Here is a 25373-nt window from a genome sequence, read left to right on the forward strand (position 1 = left end):
GAAGACTGTATTTTTCTAAGTACTAGTCCATTTCTTCTAGGTTATTAAATTTTATATCTTTTTTCATTGTATTCTTTCTTGAGCCTTTGTATTTCTGCAATGTCGGTCATAATTTCCTCTCTCTTATTCCTGATTTTGTTTATTTGTGTCCTTTCTCCTTTTTCTTTAGTGAATCTAGCCAGTGCTTTGTCAATTTTATTAAACTTCTCAAAGACCAGCTCTTTGTTTTATTTATTTGTTTCTTTCATTTCTTTTGTTTATAATTTAATTTAATTATGTTCTAATTTTGATTATTTCTTTCCTTCTACTGATTTTAAGCTTTATCTATTATTCTTTTTCTAATTTTTTAAGATGAAGCATTAGTTTATTAGTTTGTTTATTTGAGCTTGTTCTTGTTTTTTTGAGATAGACCTAGAATGATATGAACTATTCTCTGATTGCCCCTTTTGCCATGTCCCAAAAGTTCTGATATGTTGTACCATCATTATCATTCATTTCTATGCATCTCTCCATTTCTCTTTTTATTCCTTCTCTGACCCAGTTATTCTTCAGTAGTATGTTGTTTAATTTCCATGTATTTGTGGTACTTCCTGCTTGCTTTTTGCAGTTGATCTCTAGTTTCAAAGCATTATGATCAGAGAATATGGTTGGTATGATTTCAACCCTCTTATATTTGTTGAGGCTATCTCCATGTCCCAGCATTAGGTAAATTCTTCAGAATATCCTGCGTGCATTAGAGACGAATGTATAAGCAGTTGTTTTGAGATGAAAGGCTCTGTAAATGTCAATTATGTCCAGATGGTCTAATGTGTCATTTAAGGATGTTATTACCTTATGGATTTTCTGTTTGAATGATCTGTTCATATCTGACAGTGTGGTATTTAAGTCCCCCACTACAATAGTGTTTTGGTCTGTTTCTCTCTTTAGTTCTGTTAGTAATTGTTTTATATATTTTGGGGCCCCCTGATTGGGATCATAGTTATTAATAAGTGTTATTTCTTCTTGGTTTATGATTCCCTTCATTATGAAGTGTCCCTCAGTATCTCTTTCTTTCTGAGATGCCTCGTCACCTTGTTTGTTCATGGTGTTTAATGGACTATTTTTCTGCCTGAGCATTAATGGAAGTATATTTTGCCTTTTCTGGAAGAAGATATATTATACATATATCTTCTCTCTTTAGCCTGTTGTAAAGAAGACATTTTTCTTTTTGTTTCCAGCCTCTTGGATCTCTGCTTTACATAAAGTTAAAAATGCCCTTTTTTCCCCCCCATATATTCAATCATGCTTGCTACTCTCAGTCTCAGTCCCTGTCAGTGTTAGCAACAGTTTCGGAAGCATTTGCTCAGATTCCCCTGGGTCCATGTTGTTCTGTCTTGGAGGATATGGGGGAGTGGCCCTCTGCACAGGGGCTTGGGGGCTGCAGCTCAGCCTTGTGTTTTGCTACCCTGGCTGATAATAATCAACTGTTGCTTCTTTGCCATTCCCACCTCTCTGATTTCTGCCCTGATCCCTGGGCACTGCCGCTGCGTGGAGCTCACAGCTCTCTCAGGCATGGCTGTTCAGGGCACTCACTGTACCTTCTCCCCTCCCACTTCTCCTGCAGGAAGCTCCATGTATGACAGACAGCTTGTTTCTCCCAGTCTACCACCGGACTCCCAGTGTTCTGACCTGTGGTAGCTCTTATCACGGATCCCTCACTCAGACGTGCTTGTGTGCTGGTTGGGTGTTTTTTGTTGAATTATAGATGTTCAACTTATTGTTATTTCAAAGAGAGAGATCTGGGGACATTTCTCACTATGCCATGCTTCTGACGTCACTCCATTTGCTTTAAATAACTGAAATTACCCATCATTCAGGGGAAAGTTTTCCTTTAAACTACATTCATTTTTTTATAATATAAACTTGGTCCTTCTTTTGAGGTAGAGGAGCCAGGTAGAAGCACTTGCAAAATACTCTCAGAAGCCCAGCCTGTGGCACTGCACAATTCTGGAGCACAATCTACATTCCCTGCCTGATGTTAGAGCACAGCCAGAGTGCCCATACAATTGTCCTAATTTCATATCTAATACTCACAATAGCCTTAATATGCAGATACAGAGGAAGCGCTTAACCAACTTCTACTAAACCGAGGCTCTTAATCTCCTCTGGGAAACAGACTGACTGATGCCTCAACCTGCTCCCTCATGCTCCCCGGTTAAGCATCACCAAGCAACATCAAGAATCAGTTGTTCTTGTTCCTCATATGGCTTAGAACAGTTACATTCATTGTTATAACTGCAGTGTAGTTAAATATTATTTAAATCTATAAAATGAGCAGGAAAAAATTATGTCATTTTCAAGAAAACTAAGTCAATGCTTTGAAAAACTCAATGAAGACAGAGTAGTTCATAAAAAAATAAACTACATTTGAATTAGGTGTGAGTGAAACACTATAATACAGAGATCCCCAACCCTCAGGCTGTGGACCGGTACCGGTCCATGGCCTGTTAGGAACTGAGCCACACGGCAAGAGGTGAGAGGTGGTTGAGCGAGCAAAACTTCATCTGTATTTGCAGCCACTCCCCTGTGCTAGTAGCATCACTGCTTCAGCTCCACCTCAGATCATCAGGCATTAGATTCTCATAATCTAATTCTCATAATCTAGATTCTCAGAATCCCTGGTCCCTAGTGCCAAAAAGGTTGGGGACCACTGCTATAAAAAATTGGGATAGGGAGATTATTAAATTATGGGTATAGTCCTTATTCAGACTGTTTCTCTCTATGACTAAGTTCTTGTTCTGCTTTAAAAAAGTAAAACTTAGAAATCATACTTGGTTCATCTGGATGTTTAAATAAGCAAGAGAATACAGAATTCAACCAGCTGAATTATCCTCAAAAAAAATTTGACTCTATGTCAAAAGGTAAATGAATATCTTAAAGTAAAACGTGTAAGGTACATGTATGGTAGATAATAAAATGACCACAACATTCCTCCCCAAATTCAAGCCTGGGGAATGACATCAGAAGTATGGCAGCTTGAGGGGGCCATCATGATGTCTCCAATTAATATTACAACAAAGTGAACAGCTATAATCCAACAAAGGATTCCCAACCTAACACACAAACACTCTGAGAGATTTTTGCATCAAAACATCAGAAGGTGGTAGAGTATAAGAAAAGAGGGGAGGAGGGAAGGGAGAACAGCAGAGACAGTTGTTACAGACACAACCTGGAGCTCAAGGCAGGTCACGGGGAGAGGAGAGGAGTAAGGCTGCTGCATTCACTCTGTAGCCCTGAGAATTCCTGCCAGAGTGGTTAGCATATAATATGGCTGAACACAGCAATTTATCAGTGCAGAGATGGAATACAGCTGTGTGACAGCTATGTTCCAGCAGCTGCCAGTGCCAGGCAAAAAACAAAGCCACAGAGCCTGGCCACCTCCCCACACTCTCCCAGAGCTCACTTCCCTGCACCCTCCCAAAGCTAGCAGTAGGTCCCAGAAGAAACTATAGCAGTGAGTGTCAGGTTACAAAGCAGAATATCTACAGCTCTTCAAACTGAAGAGACATCTCCTGAGTGGCAGATCCATACACTGTGGCTAATGCCAGTGACAACGGTGGATATACAGAGATGAGGCAGCTGAGGTCTGGCAGTGGCCACTATTGAAAGAAAAGCAAAGCCTCAAATACACCAGTGGCCTCTCCCAACCTACCCTACCCACACCCATCGAGGCTGATCCTAGTGGGGGCACCTGGACACCTCAGGAAGCACACTGGGACTTCAGGGGTTCAGAATCCCATTACCCACAACATTCTCCCAAAGGAGTGGATCCCTGAGACCAAGGTGACCTGATCACAAAGGAAACACCCATCTTTCCAGGGAATACAAGGCATTGTCCAATACCCAACAGAGATCCAAGAAGCCTGAGCAGTGCAAGAAGAGGTTTGTACTCCTTCAAGCACCACCTACTGGAAAACAAAAGAAAAACCTCTTTTATTGACCTTAAATAGGCATCACTCTTAATAATAATTAAATAAAATAAAAGAGCTTATTCCCATAAATGCCTATGCAGAGAAATAATCCATTAAATATCATGAAGCAAGGTAACAAGGCTGCTTAAAAAGAAAATTAAAAATCTCCAGAAAATAAACTTAAAGATATGGAAATATGTGATTTAAATGACAGAGAATTCAAGATTGCAGTTCTGAAAAAATGCAACGAGATGCAAGAAAAATCAGATAGGCAGTTTAGTGAACTCAAAAATAAAATCAACAAACAAAAAATACATTACCACAGAGACTGAAACTTTAAAAAAGAACCAAATAGACATTCTGGAGCTGAAAAACTCAATAAAAGTGATGAAGAATGAAACAGTGAGCTTAGGAAATACAGCTGACCAAATGGAAGAAAGAATTCGTGATATTGAAGACAGAAATCTGGAAATGATGCAGATGAAGAGAGAGAGACTTGACAGTAAATAAAAATGAAAGAGCTCTACAAGAACTATCTGACTCCACCAGAAAGAACAATATAAAATTAATAGGTATACCAGAAGTATATGAGAGCAAGGAGGGAACAGAGAGTCTATTCAAACAAATAGTCAATGAGAATGTCCCAAACCTACAGGAAAAACTAAACCATAGAATCCAAGAAGCAATCAGAACACTTAATTATCTCAATTTAAAAAGGCCTCTCCGAGGCATACTATATTAAAATTGTCAAAAATTAGTGAAAAAGAAAGAATTCTCAAAGCAGTCAGGGAAGACGATAACCTATAAAGGAAAACCCATTAGACTATCATTGGATTTTTCAGCAGAAACTATAAGCTAGGAGGAAGTGGGATATAATGTTCAAAATTTAAAAGAGAGAAGTTACTAGCCAAGAATAATATGTCCAGCAAAGTCATCTTTTAGATATGAAGGAGAAATAAAAACCTTTCCAGACATACAGTAGCTGAAGGAATTTACCACAGCATTACAGGAAATACTGAAAGGGGTTATTCTACTTGAAACAAAAAGGCAAAAGGATACAAAACTATGAGTAGGGTGACAGACAGACTGGCAGATAGAAGCAGGAAAGTGCAACTCTTATACAGAATAGGGCAATATATACTTAAATATAACATGAAAGTTAAAGGAGGTAAAAACATAAAAAAAGAAGACGATAACAATAGCTACTACAACTTGGAAATGAACACACAGCATAAATAGGGATAATTTGTGACAATAAAAACATAAAATGGGAGGGGGTCAAGGTCTGAATTTGCAAAGGGGAATGGAGATAAGATGCATGTAGAAGAAAAAGGACTACTGTATATATGAAATTTTCCTTTACACAAACTTAGTGGTAACCACACAAGAAAAGCCAGAACTGAGACACATAATATAAAAAAGAGGGAATAGAAGAAAAAAAATTATAGAATATCTCCAAACTAAAATAACAGAGAGAACCAGAAGGCCAAAAAATGATGAAGACACCGAGCTACAAAAGATAAGATGGCTAAAGGAAATCCTCATACATCAATAATCAACGTAAATGTAAATAATCTGAACTCATCAATAAAAAGGCACAAAGTAACAGACTGGATCAAAAAACAAAATGCAACCATATGCTGCCATCAAGAGACACATCTCAGGTGCAAGGACAAATATAGACTCAAAGTGAAAGGGTAGAAAACAATATTCCAAGCAAACAGCATCCAGAGAAAAGTAGGTATAGCCATACTTATATCTGATGAAATAGACTTAAGAGGTAAAAAAGGTAGCAAGAGACAGAGACAGGCATTTCATTATGCTTAAAGTGGCAATGCATCAAGAAGACATAACGCTTATCAATATATATGCTCCCAATCAGGGAGCACCAAAATATATAAAGCAAGTACTAGTAGAACTAAAGGGAGAAACTGACTAAAAATACAGTTATAGTAGGAGACCTAAAGACTCCACTGACAGCTATGGATAGATCTTCCAAACCGAAAATCAATAAGGAAATATTAGCCTTAAATGACACATTAGACCAAATGGACATAATCAATATTTATACAGAGCCTTTTATCTCAAATCACTAGATTATACATTGTTCTCTAGTGCACATGGAACATTCTCCAAGGATAGACCATATGTTGAAATTTAAGAAGACTGAAATCATACCAAGCATAATCTCCAAACACAATACTTTGAAACTGGAGATCAACTGCGAAAAGAAAGTAGAAAAACCCACAAATATATGGAGGTTAAACAACATGTTACAGAGGAATGACTGAGTCAATGAAGAAATAATAGGAGAGATCTAAAAATACATAGAAACAAATAAGAATGAAACTACAACATATCAAAACTTTTGGGATACAGCAAAAGTGATAAGAGCAAAGTTTATGTCATTATAGGCCTACCTCAAGGAACAAGAAAAATCTGAAATATTACATCTTCAAGAAATAGAAAAAGAAGAGCAAATGAAGTCCAAAGTCATCAGAAATATGGGAATAATAATAATTAGAATAGAAATAAATGAAATTGAAAACAAAAAGACACTAGAAAAAATTAACGCAACAAAGGGCTGGCTGAACTCACTAAGGAAAAAAAAAAGGAAAAGACACAAATAAACAAAATCAGAAATGAAAGAGGAGAAGTTATGACAGATATCACAGAAATACAAAGAATCATACAAGAATACTATGAAAGGCTATATGCCGTCAAATTCAATAACCTAGAAGAAATGTACAAGTTCTTAGAAATATATAACTTTCCTAGACTGTATCACGAAGAACTGGAAACTCTAAATAGACTGATCCAACAGTAAGGAAATTGAAACAATCATCAAAAACCTCCTAAAAAGTAAAAGTTCAAGACCAGATGCCTTCACTAGTGAATTCTACCAAGCATTCAAAAAATATTTAATACCTGTCTTTCTCAAACTCTTCCAAAAAACTGAAGAGGAAATACTTCCTAATTTATTTTATGAGGTCAACATTACCCTGATATCGAAACCTGGTAAAGGTAACACACAAAAAAGGAAACTACAGACCAACATCTCTGAATAATACACATACAAAAATCCTAAACAAACTACTAGCAAATCAAATACAACAATACATTATTAAAAAGGTTATACATTGCAATCAAGTGATGGTTCATTCCAGGGGTGCAATGATGGTTCAATGCATGCAAATCAATTGCTGTGATACACCACATCAAAAAATAAAGGTTAAAATCATATGATCATATCAACAGATTCAGAAAAAGCATTTGACAAGATACAGCATCCACTTATGATTAAAACACTCAATTAAATGGATATAGAAGGAAAGTACCTGCACATAATGAAAGCCATATATGACAAACCATTAGCTAATATTATACTTAATGGTAAAAACCCGAAAGCTTTTCCTCTAAGATCAGGAACAAGACAAAGATGCTCGCTCTCATCACTATTATTCAATGTAGTATTGGAAGTCCTAGCAAGAGCAATCAGGCAAGAGAAAGAAAAGTCATCTAAATTGGGAATGAAGAAGTCAAATTGTCACTTTTTGCAACAACATGATTCTTTATATAGAAACCCCAAAAGACTCCACCAAAAAACTATTAGAAACAATAAACAAATACAGTAAAGTTGCAGGATACAACATCAATGTACAAAAATCCACATGTTCCTAACAATGAATTTTCAGAAAAAGAAAGAATAAAACAACTTTCGTTTTGCAATTGCAACTAAAAGAATAAAATACTGAGGAATAGACTTAACAAACGATGGAAATTACCTATACACTGAAAACTACAACACATTACTTAAAGGAAATTGAAGAATACACAAAGAAATGGAAAGATAATCCATGTTCATGAATTGGACGAATCAACATAATAAAAATGGCCATATTATCCAAAGTAATATACAGATTTAATGTAATCCCCATCAAAACTCCAATGGCACTTTTTAAAGAAATAGAAAAGAAAATCATCAGATTTGTATGGAACCACTAAACACCCCTAATAACTAAAGCAATCCTGAGGGAACAGATCAAGGCCAGGGGTATCACACTCCCTGACTTCAAATTATACTACAAAGTAACAACAGATAAGCAGAAAAACAGATACACAGAACAGTGTAACAGAACTGAGAACCCAGAAATAAACTCACATATATATGGGCAAATAATTTTCTACAGAAAAGCCAAAAACAAATAATGGAGAAAAAAAAGCCTCTTCAATAAATGGTGCTGGGAAAATTGGAAAGCCATGTGCAGACAAATGAAACTTGACTGCTATCTGTCACCATACACCAAAATTAACTTGAAATGGATGAAAGACCTAAATATAAGTAAGACCTGAAACAACAAATTGCATAGAAGAAAACATAGGTACTAAATTCATGCACCTTGGTCTTAGAGAAGATTTTATGAATTTGACTTCAAAAGCAAGGGAAGTAAAAGCAAAAATAAATGAATGGGACCATATAATACTAAAAATCTTCTGCATGGCAAAAGAAACCATCAACAAAACAATGAGGCAACCAACCGAATGGGAGAAGATATTTACGAACACTTCAGATCAGGCTAATATCCAAAATATGTAAAGAACTCATTCAACTAAACAACAAAAAAACAAACAATCCAATTAATAAACAGGCAGAGAATCTGAAAAAACACTTCTCCCAAGAAGACATACAAACGGCCAAAAGACATATGAAAAGATGCTCAAATTCACTAGCTATTGGGGAAATGCAAATCAAAACCACAACGAGATACCATCTCACACCTGTTAGAATGGTTATTATCAGCAAAACAAGTAACAACAAATATTGGAGAGGTTGCGGGGGAAAAAGGAACTCTCATGCACTGTTTTCTACTACAGAAAACAGTATGGAGTATCCTCAAAAAAATTAAAAATAGAATTACCACATAACCCAGCAATCTCTCTTCTGGCTATACACACCCAAAATTTGAAAACGTTTATCCATAAAGATATGTGCATCCTAATGTTTATTGCAATATTATTCACGGTGGCTAAGACACAGAAACAACCCAAGTATCTTTCGACAGATGACTGGATAAAGAAGATGTGGTACACACATACAATGGAATATTACTCAGCCATAAGAAAAGATGAAATACTGCCATTTGCAACAACATGAATGGATCTTGAGATCATCATGCTAAGTGAAGTAAGTCAGACAGAAAAAGTTGAGAACCATGTAATTTCACTCATATGTGATGTAAAATGGAAAGCAACAAACGAATGACACAAACAGAGACTCATAGACACAGACAACAGTTTAGTGGTTACCAGAGGGAAAGGAATAGGGGGAGGTAGCTAAGGGTAAAGTGGGTAAAAGGGGTCAAATATATGCTGTCGGAAGGAGATTTGATTTTGAGTAGTGAACACAATGTAATGTATAGATGATGTACTGTTGAATTGCACACTTAAAACTATATAATTTTATTAACCAATGTCACCCCAATAAATTTAATAAAGAAAAACAAGCCCATATGCAATGTGACTTTGCTGTTCCTCCCCATCAAGAGGTGGAGTCTGTTTCTCTCCTGCCCCACCTTGAATCTGGACTTGACCATGAGATATTTTTTTTTGGCCAATGGAACATTAGCAAATATCACACTGGGAAAATTTGAAAAGTACATGTGCATTGGGGCTTGACCACTCTTCCTGCTGGGAACACATTGCCACCACTGCTTGACCTCTCTTGCTGCTAGGAACCCACTGCTCAAGTTGGCTGCCTTGAGGACGAGTGATCACAAGAAGACGACACTCCAGTCCTCCCAGGTAAGACCCCAGACATATAAATGAGGCCATCCTAGACCATATAGCCCAACCAAGCTGGGTCAGACCAGAGGAACCACTCAACCATCATACAGAATGTGACAGATATTTGTTTCTTTAGAGCCACTAAGTTTTAGGTGAGCTTTTTTAAATAGGAAAAGCTGATAGACTGTATACTTTTTCTGATTCCCCACTTAAACCTTTTCAATTAACAGATCAATGATCAGATAAGGCTGTGTTAGATAAAAGTGTTTCTATTATTATTATCTCCCATTTACAAATAAACAAACTGAAGCGCAGACAGGTTAACTAACATTTCCAAGTTTACACAATAACTGGTAAAGCCAAGACTTGAATCTGTATGTTCTAACACCAGAGTATGGGCTGCTTGAGAAAGCCCGTGGATACTGGCCCTACATCCCTGAACAAAGTGACATGGAGTCCTTTAAAAAGGCCAAGGCCTGTTGTAGAAGGAAGTTTTTTTTACTTATATACAATTTTTCCTTTTTGAATTTTGAATCACATGAATTCAAATATTATCAATTAAAATATTAAAATGAAAAGTTTTATTTAATATATCCAAAGGGACAACTTTGAGACATTACTGAATTAGTGGGATAGGATTATGAAGGTGTATGTTGCTTTCTAATTTATGCATGGTTACAATGATTAAATTATATATAATGCATAAATTTTCTTTCTAATCAATTTTAAAAGACAAAAACATTATAAAAATATATAGCACACATGAAGAGAAACTATATAAGGACAGACAGGTGGAGAAGCTTCACTCTTGCCAAGGGATCTGCCATCCAATATTTCCTTCAAGGTCATTTCCAGAAAGCTGCCCAAGTCACTGAGAAAAAAAGGTCAACAATCTGATAATGCCACCAGAGGGCCTCAATGCACTACTGGCCCTGTGAGATTGTGCCCCTGACCTTGATCCCCACTCTCCTTGGTCCTGTCCCTGAACACATCAGAAAAAGAAGTTAGTTAGGATGGAGGTATGAAGAAGTCAACCTGAAATATTTAAGTTTTTCATTTAGACTTCTCTGTCTAAAGCTTTAACTTTCAAAGCAGTTTAGAGTTTGGGTTATTATTCTGGACTGGATAATTTGATACTGAATTGAGGCTTTCTGGTGATTAACATGAACTTTTAGAAATTATCTAAGAGTGACTAGAAAAGCTATGGGATCAGAGTAAGATTTCATTCAAGGTCAGGGAAAGGTCTAGCTCACAGAATGGTATAAAGAGTCAATGAAGAGAAATTAAACCATTTTCTGGTATATACTATTGTGTACCACTCTGTCAACCTATTCTACAAAGATAAGAAAAACAGGCTCTGTTAACAGTTAACTGATAAGCTGGGGCTCCCTCTACAAATAAATGATGAGATTTAGCTAGGACTGTTACCCGGGTCTTAAGGTCCCCAACCCTCTGGCAATAAGCAATAACAGGGCCAGAAGGGGAAACCAAGCTATGTGACTAAACACTGACTCTCCTCTTCAAAAGTATTTTGTTTAGGACACACAGTTTTCACTTTGGAGTCAAGTACACTTGTTTTTCTCTCCATATCCCATGCCATTGTCATTGTTGCCATGCCTCTAGGAAGGTAGGACTATAATAACAAAACTCTAGATTCAAACCTCATTCTGAATCTTGCATCATGAAACAACAATGTGCAAGAATCTTAATATCTTCATGCTTGTTTCCTCATGGGGATAATAACAGTGGCTAACTCAGAGGACTAAATTACATAATGCGTGAAAAGCACATTGTAAGAATAAACAGTAATTGTTAGAAAAATATCTTTTTATCCCTGAAAATCACAGAAGGACCTGGGTTATAAAAGGGAGAATGCCACATCTCCAATATCTCAGAAGTCTCTGCTCTTAAGTAGCTCCCCAGGAGATGGCACAGTGGGCAATGTATGAGTCAGGTCAGTTACACAGACTCCTACTGTACCAGACTTGGAAGAACAATCTGGGCAACCAGCTCACCATGAAGAAGTAAGGGTGATTTATCTGCCTCAGGAGCTGAATGTTGTCTGTGGTCACTGAGTGAATCCTGGAGCACCAGGCCAGTGAGTAGAGCCAAGGTTCATTGACGATGTATAAGTTGATGTTGATGTTAGCTGCTTTATAATCTCTGGAACAAAAACAGAACCCACAGGGGGATTTAGACTTAATCTCACTCTTACTATCTAAAAGGGGAACAGCCACCATGTTTGTGAAAGAAAGGCTGTTGTTTAGATCACCAGAAGCAGCTGGTCCTAGGACAATTTATGATATGACATGCAGAATGGGCTCATGTTGCAATGAGATAAAGGACTGGATTTAATACCTCCTACACCAATAGTGGTATGTTAGTAAAATGGATGTCCTAAAGGAAAAGAGGAAAGAAGAAAGAGAGAGGCAGGGGGAGGGATGGAGGGAGGGAAAAGAAAACCCTTATTTGTACTATTTGCCAATTTCCATGGTGTAAATAGCCAATTTCAAGCTACCACTGGTAAAACAGGTTTCTAAAGTTTGTGAGTATTTTAATAATTGGCTACCATGAGCTGGTATGATCCAGCTCCAGCACACTCTTAGGTAGCAATTATACTTACTTTCATCTAAGCACTTGACAATACTCTATCTGCTTTCCTGTCAGTCTTCTTTACTTGAGTATAAGCAAATTAAATGCAGAGACAGTGCCTTATTCATCTCTGTATATCCAGTACCTAGCAAAATATCTGCCTTCATAAATCATAATTGAAGGAATGAATAAATGAATATTTATTTCATTATATAAATGTATTTATATTTCTTATTTATATACAGATAATAAATTTATATATTTATTTATATATTACATAAATTTATATTTATATAGGTGAATATTTAAATTCAAATATAAATAAGTTTTATAAGCACTGAGTAGGGGAAATGGAACCCAACGCACTAAATATTGGTAGATACTTCTGCACTATCTAGAGACAGGAAGAAGATAAATAGAAAAGTTTCTAGTAATTTTAATCAAGTTGTCATTTTCAGGGATTAAATTTCTCAGAAAATACACAATGTAAGTGCCTTCAAAAAATTTTTTTTGAAAATTGAGTTGGTATAGCATTTGGGGTTTGAATCTCAGCTCTGTCATATACTAGTGTGGCAAGTTCTAATGCTTGGTATATAAACTGTAAGGTAAAAATAATAATACCACCTTTGTAGGAGTGTCATCAATTATTTACCCAGTATGTCTCTAAGACAATTCTACAGATTCCCTAAAGATAAATTAAAAAATAGAAACAAGAAAAGAGTAGTAAAAACTACTTTCTAAACTTTTTGAAACACACTCAAAAAAGATCACAATTCTGTATATTAATAATGAATATACAGACACTGAAATTAAAAATACAATGAAATTAAAAATTACCTCAAAGAAAATGAAATAGCTAGGTATAAATTTGACAAATTAAGTATAGGATCTGTAAGTTGAAAACTAAAAAATGATAACAGTAATTAAAAATGATTTAAGTAAATGGAGAGACATATGTGTTCATGGATTGGCAGACTCAACATTATAAAGATGTCGATTCTCCTCAAATTGATTTGCAGGCTTAATGCAACTCCTACCAAAATCCCAGCAATGTTTTTTGTACAATTAGGCCAGCTTATTCTAAAATGTATATGGAAAAGCACAACCCCAAAGAAACTAAAACCATCTTGAAAAAGAAAAAGAAATTGGGAGTGAAACACATTACCCAATATTAAATCTTACTATATAGTTACAGAAATCAAAACAGTATGGTATTAGAAAGCATAGATACATAGATCAGTGGTATGTAATTTAATACCCAGAAATATGCCCACACAAATATGCCCAAATGATTTTTGAGAAAGGTGCAACAGTAATTCAGTGGAATAAAAAGAGTTTTTACAATAGATGGTGTGGGAGTAATTGGACAGACAACTGAAAAGGGTAGGAATGGAGCTATAAAGGAGCAGAGTTTTGTATGTTATTGAAGTTAAGCTGGTATAAATTCAAAATGTCATAACTTTAAGTTAAATGTAATTCCTATGGTAATCACAAGGAAAATAGGTATAAATATACACAAAAGTGAGAAAAAGATATAAACATTTTACCACAAAATAATCAACTAAACACAAAAAACAAAAGTAAAGCAAAAAATAAGGTACAAACAAGCTATAAAGCATATAGAAATAACAAAATATCAGATGATAGAAACGAAATAACAAATATTTACAGAAATTACTGAAGTGACAAAATAATAAAAGTCCCTCCTTATCAGTGATTATTTTAAATATAAATGGATTAAACTCTCCAATCAAAAGACAGAGATGAAAAAATGAATAAAAACACATGATCTAACTTTATGCTGTCTATGAAAGATGCATTTTAGATCCAAAGACACATATAGAGTGCAAGTAAAAGGATGAAAAAAAGATGTTCCATGCAAAGAGGTACCAAAAACAGCATGCATGGCCACATTGCCAGACAAAATGGCTTTAAATCAAAAGAGGTTACAAGAGACAAAAAAGGACAATATACATTAAGAAAAATACAATAATTGTTGTATAATAGTTGAAGACTTCAAAATCTCATTCTCAAAAATAGATAGAATGAGCAGACAGAAGCTAAATAGTTTTTAATCAACACAAGAAACCAACTATACCTAACAGAAATACACAAAACACTAAACCCAGAAATAACAGCATATACATTCTTCTCAAGTGCACATGGGGTATTTTTTTTAGCATAGACCATATATTAGATCACAAATTAAGTGTCAATAGTTGTAAAAAGACAGATATCATACAAAGTATCTTCTTCAATCACAACAGGATGAAGCTAGAAGTTAATTAACAGAAGAAAAACTAGAAAATTACACATTTATGGAAATTAAACAACACACTTTTAAACAAAGAATCAAAAAAATAATCACAAAGGAAGTTATAAAATACTTGGATGAAAAATGAAAACAACATATCAAAACTCGTGGGATGCAGCAAAAATGGTTCTAGGGGAAATTTTTATAGCTATCAATGCTTACATTTAAAAAACAAGAAAGATCTCAAGTCAATAACCAAACTTTACAAAAACTAGAAAAAGAAAAATTAACTCAACAAAGGTAAGAAAATAATAAAAATTAAAGCTGACATAAACAAAATAGAGAAGAGAAAACCAACAAAGAAATCAATGAAACCAAAACTTAGATTTTTGAAAAGATTGACGAAAATAATAAACCTTTAGCTGGATAGACTAATAAGAAAAAAAACCTTCAAATTACCCAAATCAGAAATAAAAGTTGGGGACATTACTACCAATTTTAAAGAAATGAAAAGGATTATAAGAGAGTACTTTGAACAACTGTTCCCCCCAACAAATTGGATAACCTGGATTAAATGGAAAAATTTTGTTTAGAAACACAAAATCTACCAAGACTGAATCATGAAGAACTAGAAAATGTTAAGACCTCTAATGAGTAAGGAGATTGAATCATTAAACAAAAATCTCCTGAAAAATAAAATTTTTAGACTCAATGACTTTACTGGTGAATTCCACCAAACAGTTAAAGAAGAACTAATATCAACTCATTAGAATGGCTACCTCAAACAGAAATCAATAAGGATACAGAGGATATGTAAAAATTAGAACCTTGTGCACTGCTGGTACAGCTGCTGTGGAAAACAATATGGTGGTTCTCCAAAAAATAAAAATAGAATAACTATATGATCTAGCAATTCCACTTCTGGGTATACAGACATATGTTGGAGATATTGCAGGTCTGGTATCAGAACACTGCAATAAAGCAGATATTGCAATAAAGCCAGTCACACAAATTTTTTAGTTTCCCAGTGCATATTGAATTATATACTTGAAACCTATATAATTTTATTAACCAATGTCACCCTCAATCAATTTAATTTAAAAAAAAGAAGAAGATCCTCTAAGGAAATAGTTGACCAGAGTCAAAAGAAAAAAAATTTATGCTTACACTATACTGTAGTTTAAGTGTGCAATAGCATTATGTCTAAGAAAAAAATGTACACGCCTTAATTAAAAAAATTCTTTATTGCTAAAAAATGCTAACCATCATCTGAGCCTTCGACAAGTCATGATCTTTTTGCTGGTAGAGGGTCTTATCTTGATGTTGATGGCTTCTGACAGATCAGGATGGTGATTACTGAAGGTTGGGTTGGCTGTACCAATTTCATAAAATAAAATAAAAACCATCATTGCCTCTTACTTTCACGGATTTTTCTATAGCATATGATGCTGTATGACAGAATTTTACTCACAGTAAAACTTCTTTCAAAATTAGAGTCGATCCTCTCAAACCATCCATGAGAGTTGAAATCAATTTCTTCCAATCTCCTGTTAATGTTGGTATTTTGACCTCTTCCCATGAATGACAAATGTTCTTAATGGCATCTGGAACAGTGAATCCTTTTCAAAAAGTTTTCAATTTACTTGGCCCAGACCCATCAGAGGAATCATTATCTATGACAACTAGAGCCTTACAAAATAATAAACCTTCATAAATAATATGACTTAAAAGTCAAAATAACTCCTTGAATCCATGGACTACAGAATGACTGTTGTGTTAGCAAGCACGAAAAATCATTATCTTGTATATCTCCATAAGAGCTCTTGTGTGACCAGATGCATAGTCAATGAACAGTAACATTTTGAAAGGAATTTTCTTTCTGAGCAGTAGGTCTCAAAGGCAGGTGTAAATCTTCAGTACATCATGCTGTAAAGCAATGTACTATCATCTAGGCTTTGTTGTTCCATTTATAGAGCTCAGGTAGAGTAGGTTCAACATAATTCTTAAGGGCATTAGGAATTTTGGATTGGTAAGTGAGCAACGGCTTCAATTCAAAGTCACCAACTGCATTAGACCCTAATAAAAGAGTCAGCCTGTCCTTTGAGACTGTGAAGCTAGGCATTGATTTCTCCTCTTCAGCTGTGAAAGTCCTTAGGTGGCATCTCCTTCCAATATAATGCTGTTCATCTACATTGAAAAATCTATTGTTTAGTATAGCCACCTTCATTAATTATCTTAGCTAGATCTTCTGGATAACTTGCTGTAGCTTCTATATCAGCACTTGCTGCTTTACATTGCACTTTTATGTTGTGAAGGTGGTTTCTCTCCTTAAAACTCATGAACCAACCTCTGGTAGCTTCAAATTTTCCTTCTGCAGCTTCCTTTCTCGTTCAGCCTTCGCCGAAGTGAAGAGAGTTAGGGCCTTGCTCTGAATCAGACTTTGGCTTAAGTAGAATGTTATGGTTGGTTTGATCTTCTACCAGACCACTAAAACTTTCTCCATATCTACAATAAGGTTGTTTTCCTTTCTAATCGTTTGTATGTTCGCTGGAGTAGCACTTTTAATTTCCTCCAAGAACTTTTCCTTTGCATTCACAACTAGCACATCAGGCCTAGCTCTTTGGCTGTCTTAGCTTTCCACATGCCTTCCTCACTGAACCTAATCATTTCGAGGTTTTGATTTAAAATGGAGACATGTGACTCTGCCTTTCACTTGAACACTTAGAGGATTATTAGTTGGCCTAAATGCAGTACTGTTGTGGGAGGCCTGAGAAGAGAGAGAGAGAGATGGGGGAGTGGCCAATTGATGGAGCCACCAGAACATATACAACATTTATCCATCTTACATGGGTGAGATTTGTGGCATCTCAAAACAATTACGATAGTAATATCAAAGATCGCTGATAACAGATCACCATAACAAATGTAATAATAATAATGAAAAAGTTTGAAATAGTGTGAGAATTACCAAAATGTGACTCAGATACACAAAGAGAGTAAATGCCAATTGACTTGCTCAATGCAGGGTTGCCATAAATCATCAATTTGTAAAAAAATTCGATATCTATGAAGTATAATAAAGCTAAACACAAGAAAATGAGGTAGGTCTCTATATCCAAAAGAAGTGAAAGCGGAGTTTTAAAGAGATGTTTGTACACCCATGTTCAAAGCAGTATTATTCACAATAGCTAAAATGTGGAAGCAACCCAAACGTCCATCAACCGATGAATAGGTAAGAAAATTGTGAAATATACATGCAATGAAATATTATTCAGCCTTACAAATGAAGGAACTTCTGTAATGGTTGACTTCAACATGGATGAAACTTGAGGACTTTAAGTGAAATAAGCCAGTCACAAAAACAGACAAATACTATATGACACCACTTACAACAGTCAAAACCATTCGGACAGAAAATGAAATAGTGGTTGCCAAGCTCTGGGGGTGGGGGAAATGTAAGATTATTGTTTAATAAGCATAGAATTTGAGTTTACAAGATGAAAAGAATTAGGTAGATGAATGGTGTGATGGTTGCATAATGTTATAAATATGTTTAAACCACTGAAATATACATTTAAAGTGATTAAAATAAAAAATTTTATGTTATGTGTATTTTACCAAAATTTAAACATTTTCTTAAATGAAGGAAATTTAAGTAAACTACTGAATTTTAGTTAAAAAAAATATGTTCACATGAAAACCTATACACAAATGTTCACAATATTTCTTTATAATAGCTCATAAATAGGAATCAAATATTCTTAAGTTGGTAAATGATCAACTACAGTACATCCATACAATAGAATATGACTCAGCAACAAAATGAACACACCATGGATACATGCAACAACCTGGACGGATCTCAAGGGAATTATCTGTAAATAATACAATCACAACAGGTTATATACATTATGATACGATTTATGTAACATTCTTGAAATTATAGAAAGGGAGAACAGTAATTGCAAGGAATAAGGGTTAGAGGCAAGGGGAAAGGGATGAAGATAACTTACAGGACACACCGTAAAAGGACAGTGATGATAAAAGCTAACATTTATTGTGTTCTTACATTTGACCAACATTTGGCTAGGTGCATAATAAAAAGTAACTCATTTAATCATTTAATCATTCCATCAGGTTATTGTTATTCTCAACTGACAAATAAGAACACTGATAATTAGAAACTTGTCCAAAGTTATATGTGTGGCTGATGGGTAGGCCAGGATTTGGAAAAGAACCTGTGGTCTACCAACCACAGAACCTGACACATAATTAAAGTTCAATAAATAGAAGCTATTAAAAGTTTTCTCAACTATTAGATTAATCTAAATTATGATTAGAAGAAAAGGAAATCATCTTAGAACCATTTCTTCTTTGAAAAAAGTAAAAAAATTTAAAAAAATACACTCAAAATAGAGTAGTTGGCAAAGAGAAATCTTCTGATTAGGAAATAGAGGTAAAACATAATTTTCCAATGCTGGAAAAAAAAATATTTTATGATAAACTATCCTGTGGTCAAAAGGCAAGAAAGCAGGAACAGAAACAGAGATGCATCCCATAGCCTAGTTCATGGCCTGAGATGCAGAAAGGTATCTAGGGGAATTTTTATTAAGCTCACAGAGATTTGGGATACATATATCTCCAAAAAAGACACTGTCTCTGAAACATTTAGGATTATCTGAAAACATTACTTTTAAATCTAAGAGAGAGGATATGGATTTAAATTAAGCAGTGATCAATAACAGTTCAGTTTGAAAGAGTTTACATTTTATTCCCAGGTGCTTTTAATTCTGAAAATCTGTCTCTAATTATATATTTACAAATCTGGTGGTTGATAATTTTAGTTTCTTCTCATGTTTGGATGTTTTGGAGGTTTTCTAAGTTGATTTAGTAATGCTCTTAATTACACCTATAAGAAATATGACTATCTAGATCACGAAGCTATTTGTGAGGTACAGTAATTCATCTGGTAATGGCAGGAAGAAATAACTTTTTAAATTTTGACTTTTCAATGATCACCTTATATAAAAACAAAAATGCCAAGCATACAAAAACATGTGTTGAATGAGAGAGTAAAGCACAAAGAAGTGGCAGAAGACGATGTTCCAGGGACTTAGTCTATACTTGATAAATGTTTGTGGGCAGAGGGAGAGAGGAAGACAGGGAGGGAAGGGCAAGATAGGGAGAATAGGAGATTCTAAAAGGATAGACACACACAAAATTCTGAAGAAGCGGAAGATATGCAGATATCTTGGTCAGAATGCAGATTTTGTGCAAGCAAGGCACTATGTGCCAAGAGGGGGGTGGTCAAACACTTACCTCAACCCATTGTAGAACAACCTCTTATAGTCAACATTTATTTTGCTGATATTTTCTTTCGTAAGGCGTTCAATGGAGTATAATCGACCCACTTGCTGAAAACCAGGAGCTTTTCTCTTGACATACATTCTATCAAAAGCTGTCAACCAATAAATCTGTAAGGAGAAACAGGAAGTCTTTCAGTAGATAATCATCTGTCTAGGTGCAAAGAGCTCCATGTAAAATAGAAGGAATCCCATTCCAGAACTGGTAACAGTCTATAGGCAACAGAAAGATTCTAGCCCTTAGCCTAATATTGCCTAATGAACTCCCATAATAGGGCTTTCACCAGGGTTGTTGAATTTCCTCAGGTAACATTGCAGCTATTTGCACACAATACGCCCTTGAGTTGAGGGCCCATTGTGTGCAGATAGCTGCATACTAGCCAAAGTGGATGAGGGTTAGTAAGTGTGGATTAAAGGTGGAATTTTTAGCAACTCCCCTGGCTGATGCAAAAAATCATCTTTGAGAAGGCTCATTTCCTGCTTACAGAGAATGCTCCTGTCCCTCATTTGTGGAAACAGTTCCATTGGCAAAAAAGATACATACTTGTTTCATTCATAGTACTCTCCCATATTCTGAGAATTTAAGAGATTTGAAATGATTGACTACCCTAATGCAGAGAGTTGCTTCTGAATACCATGATGAACAAATCGCTGCTCAAATAAGAACCAGCTGACTTTCTACATCATAAATTGAAGCCAAGTCCTCAAAGCCTAGTGTTCCCCAGGCCCTTTCTAATAGTTTTACATTGGTGATGGTGCAATCACATCATATAGTCATTACACACATTCCTTTTAACAGAGTGCTTATTTGATTTGGTTTGGAATAGCAAACAGCCTCACTGTTTTTCTTCACTGAGATAAATATAAGTGGGTCATTCTTAGATTGCCACATGTAGCTATATAAGCAACAATCCCCATTTCTATAGAAATCAAATTTATTTACAGATCTATAAGATAGGGCTGGTTCAACTGCTATGCTCGTGGGACATGCTACCCACCTCCCAACCTCTACCATAAATACTGAGATAGACATACCAGATGTTGCTCAATTTGAGAGTCGAGGATCACGCTTACTACATGGCGCACAAATGTCTTTCTAAGAGGATGTTTTGGTGGAGGAGTATTAAGATCAAATATCACAAATTTTTTCTCCTTCTGTGCAAATTCCAATAAGTCACTTAGTTTTGGAATCATCTGATTTCTTGCCTTTTCTTTATCCGCCTCTGATAAGGGTTTCATATTGTAAAATGGTTTGAACTAAAAATAAATACATCAGAGAATACAGTGACTTCTATCAAAAGCATTTTCCAGTCCTCTTGCTATATCACCTCACACACCCAGCCCTACCTCCATGTTGCTCCATTGCCATTCTACCACCGAGCATCGGAAATACTGGTCCTGAGATAACAGTTGCCAAGGAGAGAAACTAAAAGTAATCTCCGTAGTTAATTATGTATTTGGAATAATTTGATCTGTATTGAAGAACTGTGGTGTTTGAACTGTAAGACCCTCAGGTTCCTCTCTTGACCTTCTTTCTCAGCCTTTTTTTTTTTTATCAGTCAAGGTAATACAATCCTTTTTCAGTTGCATTGGCTTCCAACATTTTCTCTCATTGTTCTAATTTTGTGTAATGTAAAGAAAATAGTCTTTGGCTTCAGACTGAATTGTATTCAAATCTCAACACTATCACTCATTTGCCTTCTTTGCCATACCCAGCCGTTAAAATCTTATCCTCCACTTGCAAAGCCCAGTTCAAATGCTACCTCCTTTGTGAACATTCCTGAACTAAAGAGACTTTGTTGGTATTAAACTCCAATGGCTCATTTTGTGCCCCTGTAATTAAATGTTTCATTCTGCCATCTATAGTTATTTGTGTATGTCTTAGACTAAATTCAAATCCTGGCTTCATGGGAGGAAAAAAATGGCATAGACAATAGAGGCTCTGTTCATCCCTCTGGTGACCAAATCAAAGTTGTGACGGAAACAAGGAGCAAGCAGCAAGGAAAAATTGCTTAGGATCCAGATGAACAAGCCATACAACTAGGGAGAAATCCAAGAAATCACCCTGCAACAGCAGAAGGTAGGATCCAGATGAAGAAGCCATACAACTAGGGAGAAATCCAAGAAATCACCCTGCAACAGCAGAAGGTAGGACGAGGAGAGGACGCGGAGCTGCCAAGTCTTGAGTGGCTGAGTGAGACAGAGGCTGTGGCAGCGGCAGCGGCAGATGCCTCTTAAAGGGGCTGCATTGGCAAGTGGATTTTCTCGGTGACAGACCTGCTTGCTCTGAACACCAGTGCCGATTCAGCTGCGTGCAGGGGGCACCAGGGACTTACAGGGCGAGAAACATTGTCAGAGTGAGGGCCGAGGTGAGACTCACTCTGTACAGAGAACCAGCAGTATCCATTGTTCCTCTGTTCAGCCCTACCCCTCCAAGTGCGCAGACTCAGTGCCGCCATAGTGGAGTCGTCACTGAACTGGATAACAGAAGTCACTCAGCCTAGAGGATTCACTGAAACCCTGCCTCACGCAACTCACGGCCCCACCCAAACCACATTCAGGTATATCCTCTGCAAGTCAGGTGCTTCTTGCTGAGCAGCGCTTAGACTCACACCGGAGGCAGCTGGCCTCAGTTTCTAGTGTGGCCTTTGAGGCAACTATAAGCACAGCATCTGTGGATTGCTTGCTGAATCTTAACAGGTGGCCCCAGAGGGGTAGAGGTTTGGGCTAACTTTGGCCTGCAGCTGAACCCCTCTCAGGACTGTGCCACTGTTACCTACTTAAAAAATCCACACTAATAAGACCAAGAGACTTAGGAGCTTTGCTTAGTATATAGAAACAGACACAGAAAGACAGCCAATATGGAAAGACAAAGAAGCAGAAGCCATATGCAAGAACAGAACAGAGATCCAGATACAATGGAGTCAAGTAATGTAACAGATTGAGTTCAAAACACTGCTTATAAAGATGCTCAATGAATTTTTGGGACGTGTAGATAAATTCAGTGAGAGCATCAACAAAGAGATAAAAAAACATAAAAATGGAAATGTTAATTATAAAAGAACCATTCTGAAATGAAGAACACATTATCCAAGACAAAAAGTATATTAAATGGAATAAACAAAAGAATAAGCAAAGAAAATAAAGAAAAGAATCAAATGCCCTACCTAGAGAATGAGAAAGCCAAGGACACTCAATCACAATGGCAAGAAAAAAGATGCCAAGACTATAAAAATAATTTAAGGAGAATATGGGACACTATTAAGGGTCCAAATATCCATCTGATAGGCATAACTGAAGAAAATCAAGATGTTGAAAGCTGTTTGAAGAAATAATGATGGAAAACTTCCCTCACCTGGTGAAAGAAATGGATATAAAACCCCAGGAAGCTAAGAGAATTCCATAAAACAGGGATCAAAAGAGGCCCACACCAAGACACATCATAAATAAAGTGCCAAAGGTTAAATACAAAGAAAGAATATTAAAAGCAGCAAGAAAAAAGCAGATAGTTACTACAAGGGAACACCCATAAGACTGGCAGCTGATTTCTCAAAAGAAACTATGCAGGGCAGAAGGGCTTGGCACAAAATATTTGACGTGATGAAGACCCAGGATCTACAACTAAGAGTACTTTATCCAGCAGTTATCATTTAGAGTCGAAAGACAGATAAAGAGCTTCCCAGACAAAAATAAGCTAAAGGAATTTATCATCACCAAGCCAGTATTACAGGAAATGTTGGAGACACTTCTTTAAGAAGAAAAAACATGTATCAAAAACAGGAATAAAGAATGGTAGCAACTACATTTCTATCAATAAGTACCTCAAATGAAAAAGAATTAAGTGTTCCAACTAAAAGATAGAGTGGATTAATGGATAGGAAAACAAGACCCCCTACACGTTGCCTATATAGACTCACTTCAGATTAATAGACACAAACATACTAAAAGGAATGGGATGGAAAAAAGATATTGCTTTGATGGCCCTAGAAGGTATTTAAGTCAATCAGAGAAAGATAAATACTATATGATTTCACTTATATGCAGAATCTAAGGAATAAAAAGAACAAACTAATCAAAAACAGACTCATAAATATAGTGGACAATTTGGTGACAGACGGCAGCGGGGTGTTGAGAGGCTGAGAGAATGGGGTGGAAGGTTAAAGAAGTAAAATTAGTAGCTGATGGATGGCCACAGAGATGAGGAACTCGGCATAGGGAATGCAGTTAGTATTAATATGTTGGCTAGGTGGAGGATCAGGGAGGGAGGGAGCAATTGGCGGGATCGTTTTATGAACTATATGACATCTAACCAATGTACTGTATACTTGAAACTAATTAAAAGAAATTTTTAAAAATCCTGGCTTTATATGCTTCTTGCTATGGAACCTTGGTAAAATCATCTAGATTTTCAAAGTCTTCATTGCTCAAACTCTAAAATGGGGAAGGGGATGGGTAATCTATGTATTTCTCACAACTACTTTAGAGATTAAACATGAGAAAATTTTTACAGGGTCTAAGAACATGTCTGGTACATAGAAGAGTGCACAATCCACTCAGTTACCATACACTCTACTGCTTCAACTGCAGTGTAACTCCCTCATGGCAGGAACTGTCTATTTTTCTTTGCAATACACAGCATTTCATCTTATACCTTAGTCCATACATATATTAGCTACATTAAATGTAATAGATGGCTGCTTTTATTGCCACTTGTCAATTAGAGATCATTTGTAGGTGAAGTCAGTGATAAAAGGCTATCGTTATGAAGTGAGCAATAGCCACACACGTTTTCTCAAAAATCAAGTAATCTCTCTTTTTCTCAACAAAAATTTATCTTCATTCTCATTCTCACCCTTTCTATTTTTCTCTTTCCTCAGACCTCCTAAACAAGCTGTCCTTTCTCACCTTTCTCTCAGGACAGTAACAATCACATTGCACAATATCCCCATGCTAGACCAGAAGGCAGAGCATAGAAGCCGAAATAAACTATAATCCAGATCTGAGTTGAGGTCTATAATGAAGGGTTTTCTTCATCCTTAGGAAAATAGAAATTTGCTTCAGGATTCAAGATTTTGTTAGACTCTACTAGATCTAGACCAACTGATTCATTTAAATTTAAAAGAACAGGCTGGCAAAGACCAAGACAGGATTTAAATAACTCAGTTATGCAAAATTTTTGAATGTCCCTGAATGGGTAAAAAGAATAGCAAATTCACTATATGAGGACATTTGTTAAGCCTTTCCTTTAAGGATAAATGGAAGAAAAAATTCAAAATAGCAGAAACAAAAAGATTAATCAACAGGAGAGTTTAAAACTAGATTCCAATAAGCTGTAAGTGGTATTATGGGGTCAATCTAACAGCTAAGTAAATCAAGTCTCTTTTTTGTATAGAAAATAGGGGACTTAGTCAGAAAAATAAACTGGAATGG

General features: G+C 35.9%; 1 protein-coding gene across 1 annotated transcript in view; it reads right to left on the reverse strand.

Moving 5' to 3' along the window:
* Positions 1 to 25373, reverse strand: part of GDPD4 (glycerophosphodiester phosphodiesterase domain containing 4) — a 101539-nt gene that overhangs the window by 15035 nt on the left and 61131 nt on the right. Inside the window, exons 11-13 of the mRNA XM_015600276.1 lie at positions 20979 to 21200; positions 19900 to 20054; positions 11750 to 11897 (exon numbers count right to left, since the gene is read on the reverse strand). Coding sequence (XP_015455762.1) covers positions 11750 to 11897; positions 19900 to 20054; positions 20979 to 21200 — 525 coding nt within the window. The remainder of the gene's footprint in view (positions 1 to 11749; positions 11898 to 19899; positions 20055 to 20978; positions 21201 to 25373) is intronic.

The sequence above is a fragment of the Pteropus alecto genome, unplaced genomic scaffold (genome assembly GCF_000325575.1).
Source record: "Pteropus alecto unplaced genomic scaffold, ASM32557v1 scaffold7, whole genome shotgun sequence".
Lineage (NCBI taxonomy): Eukaryota > Metazoa > Chordata > Mammalia > Chiroptera > Pteropodidae > Pteropus > Pteropus alecto.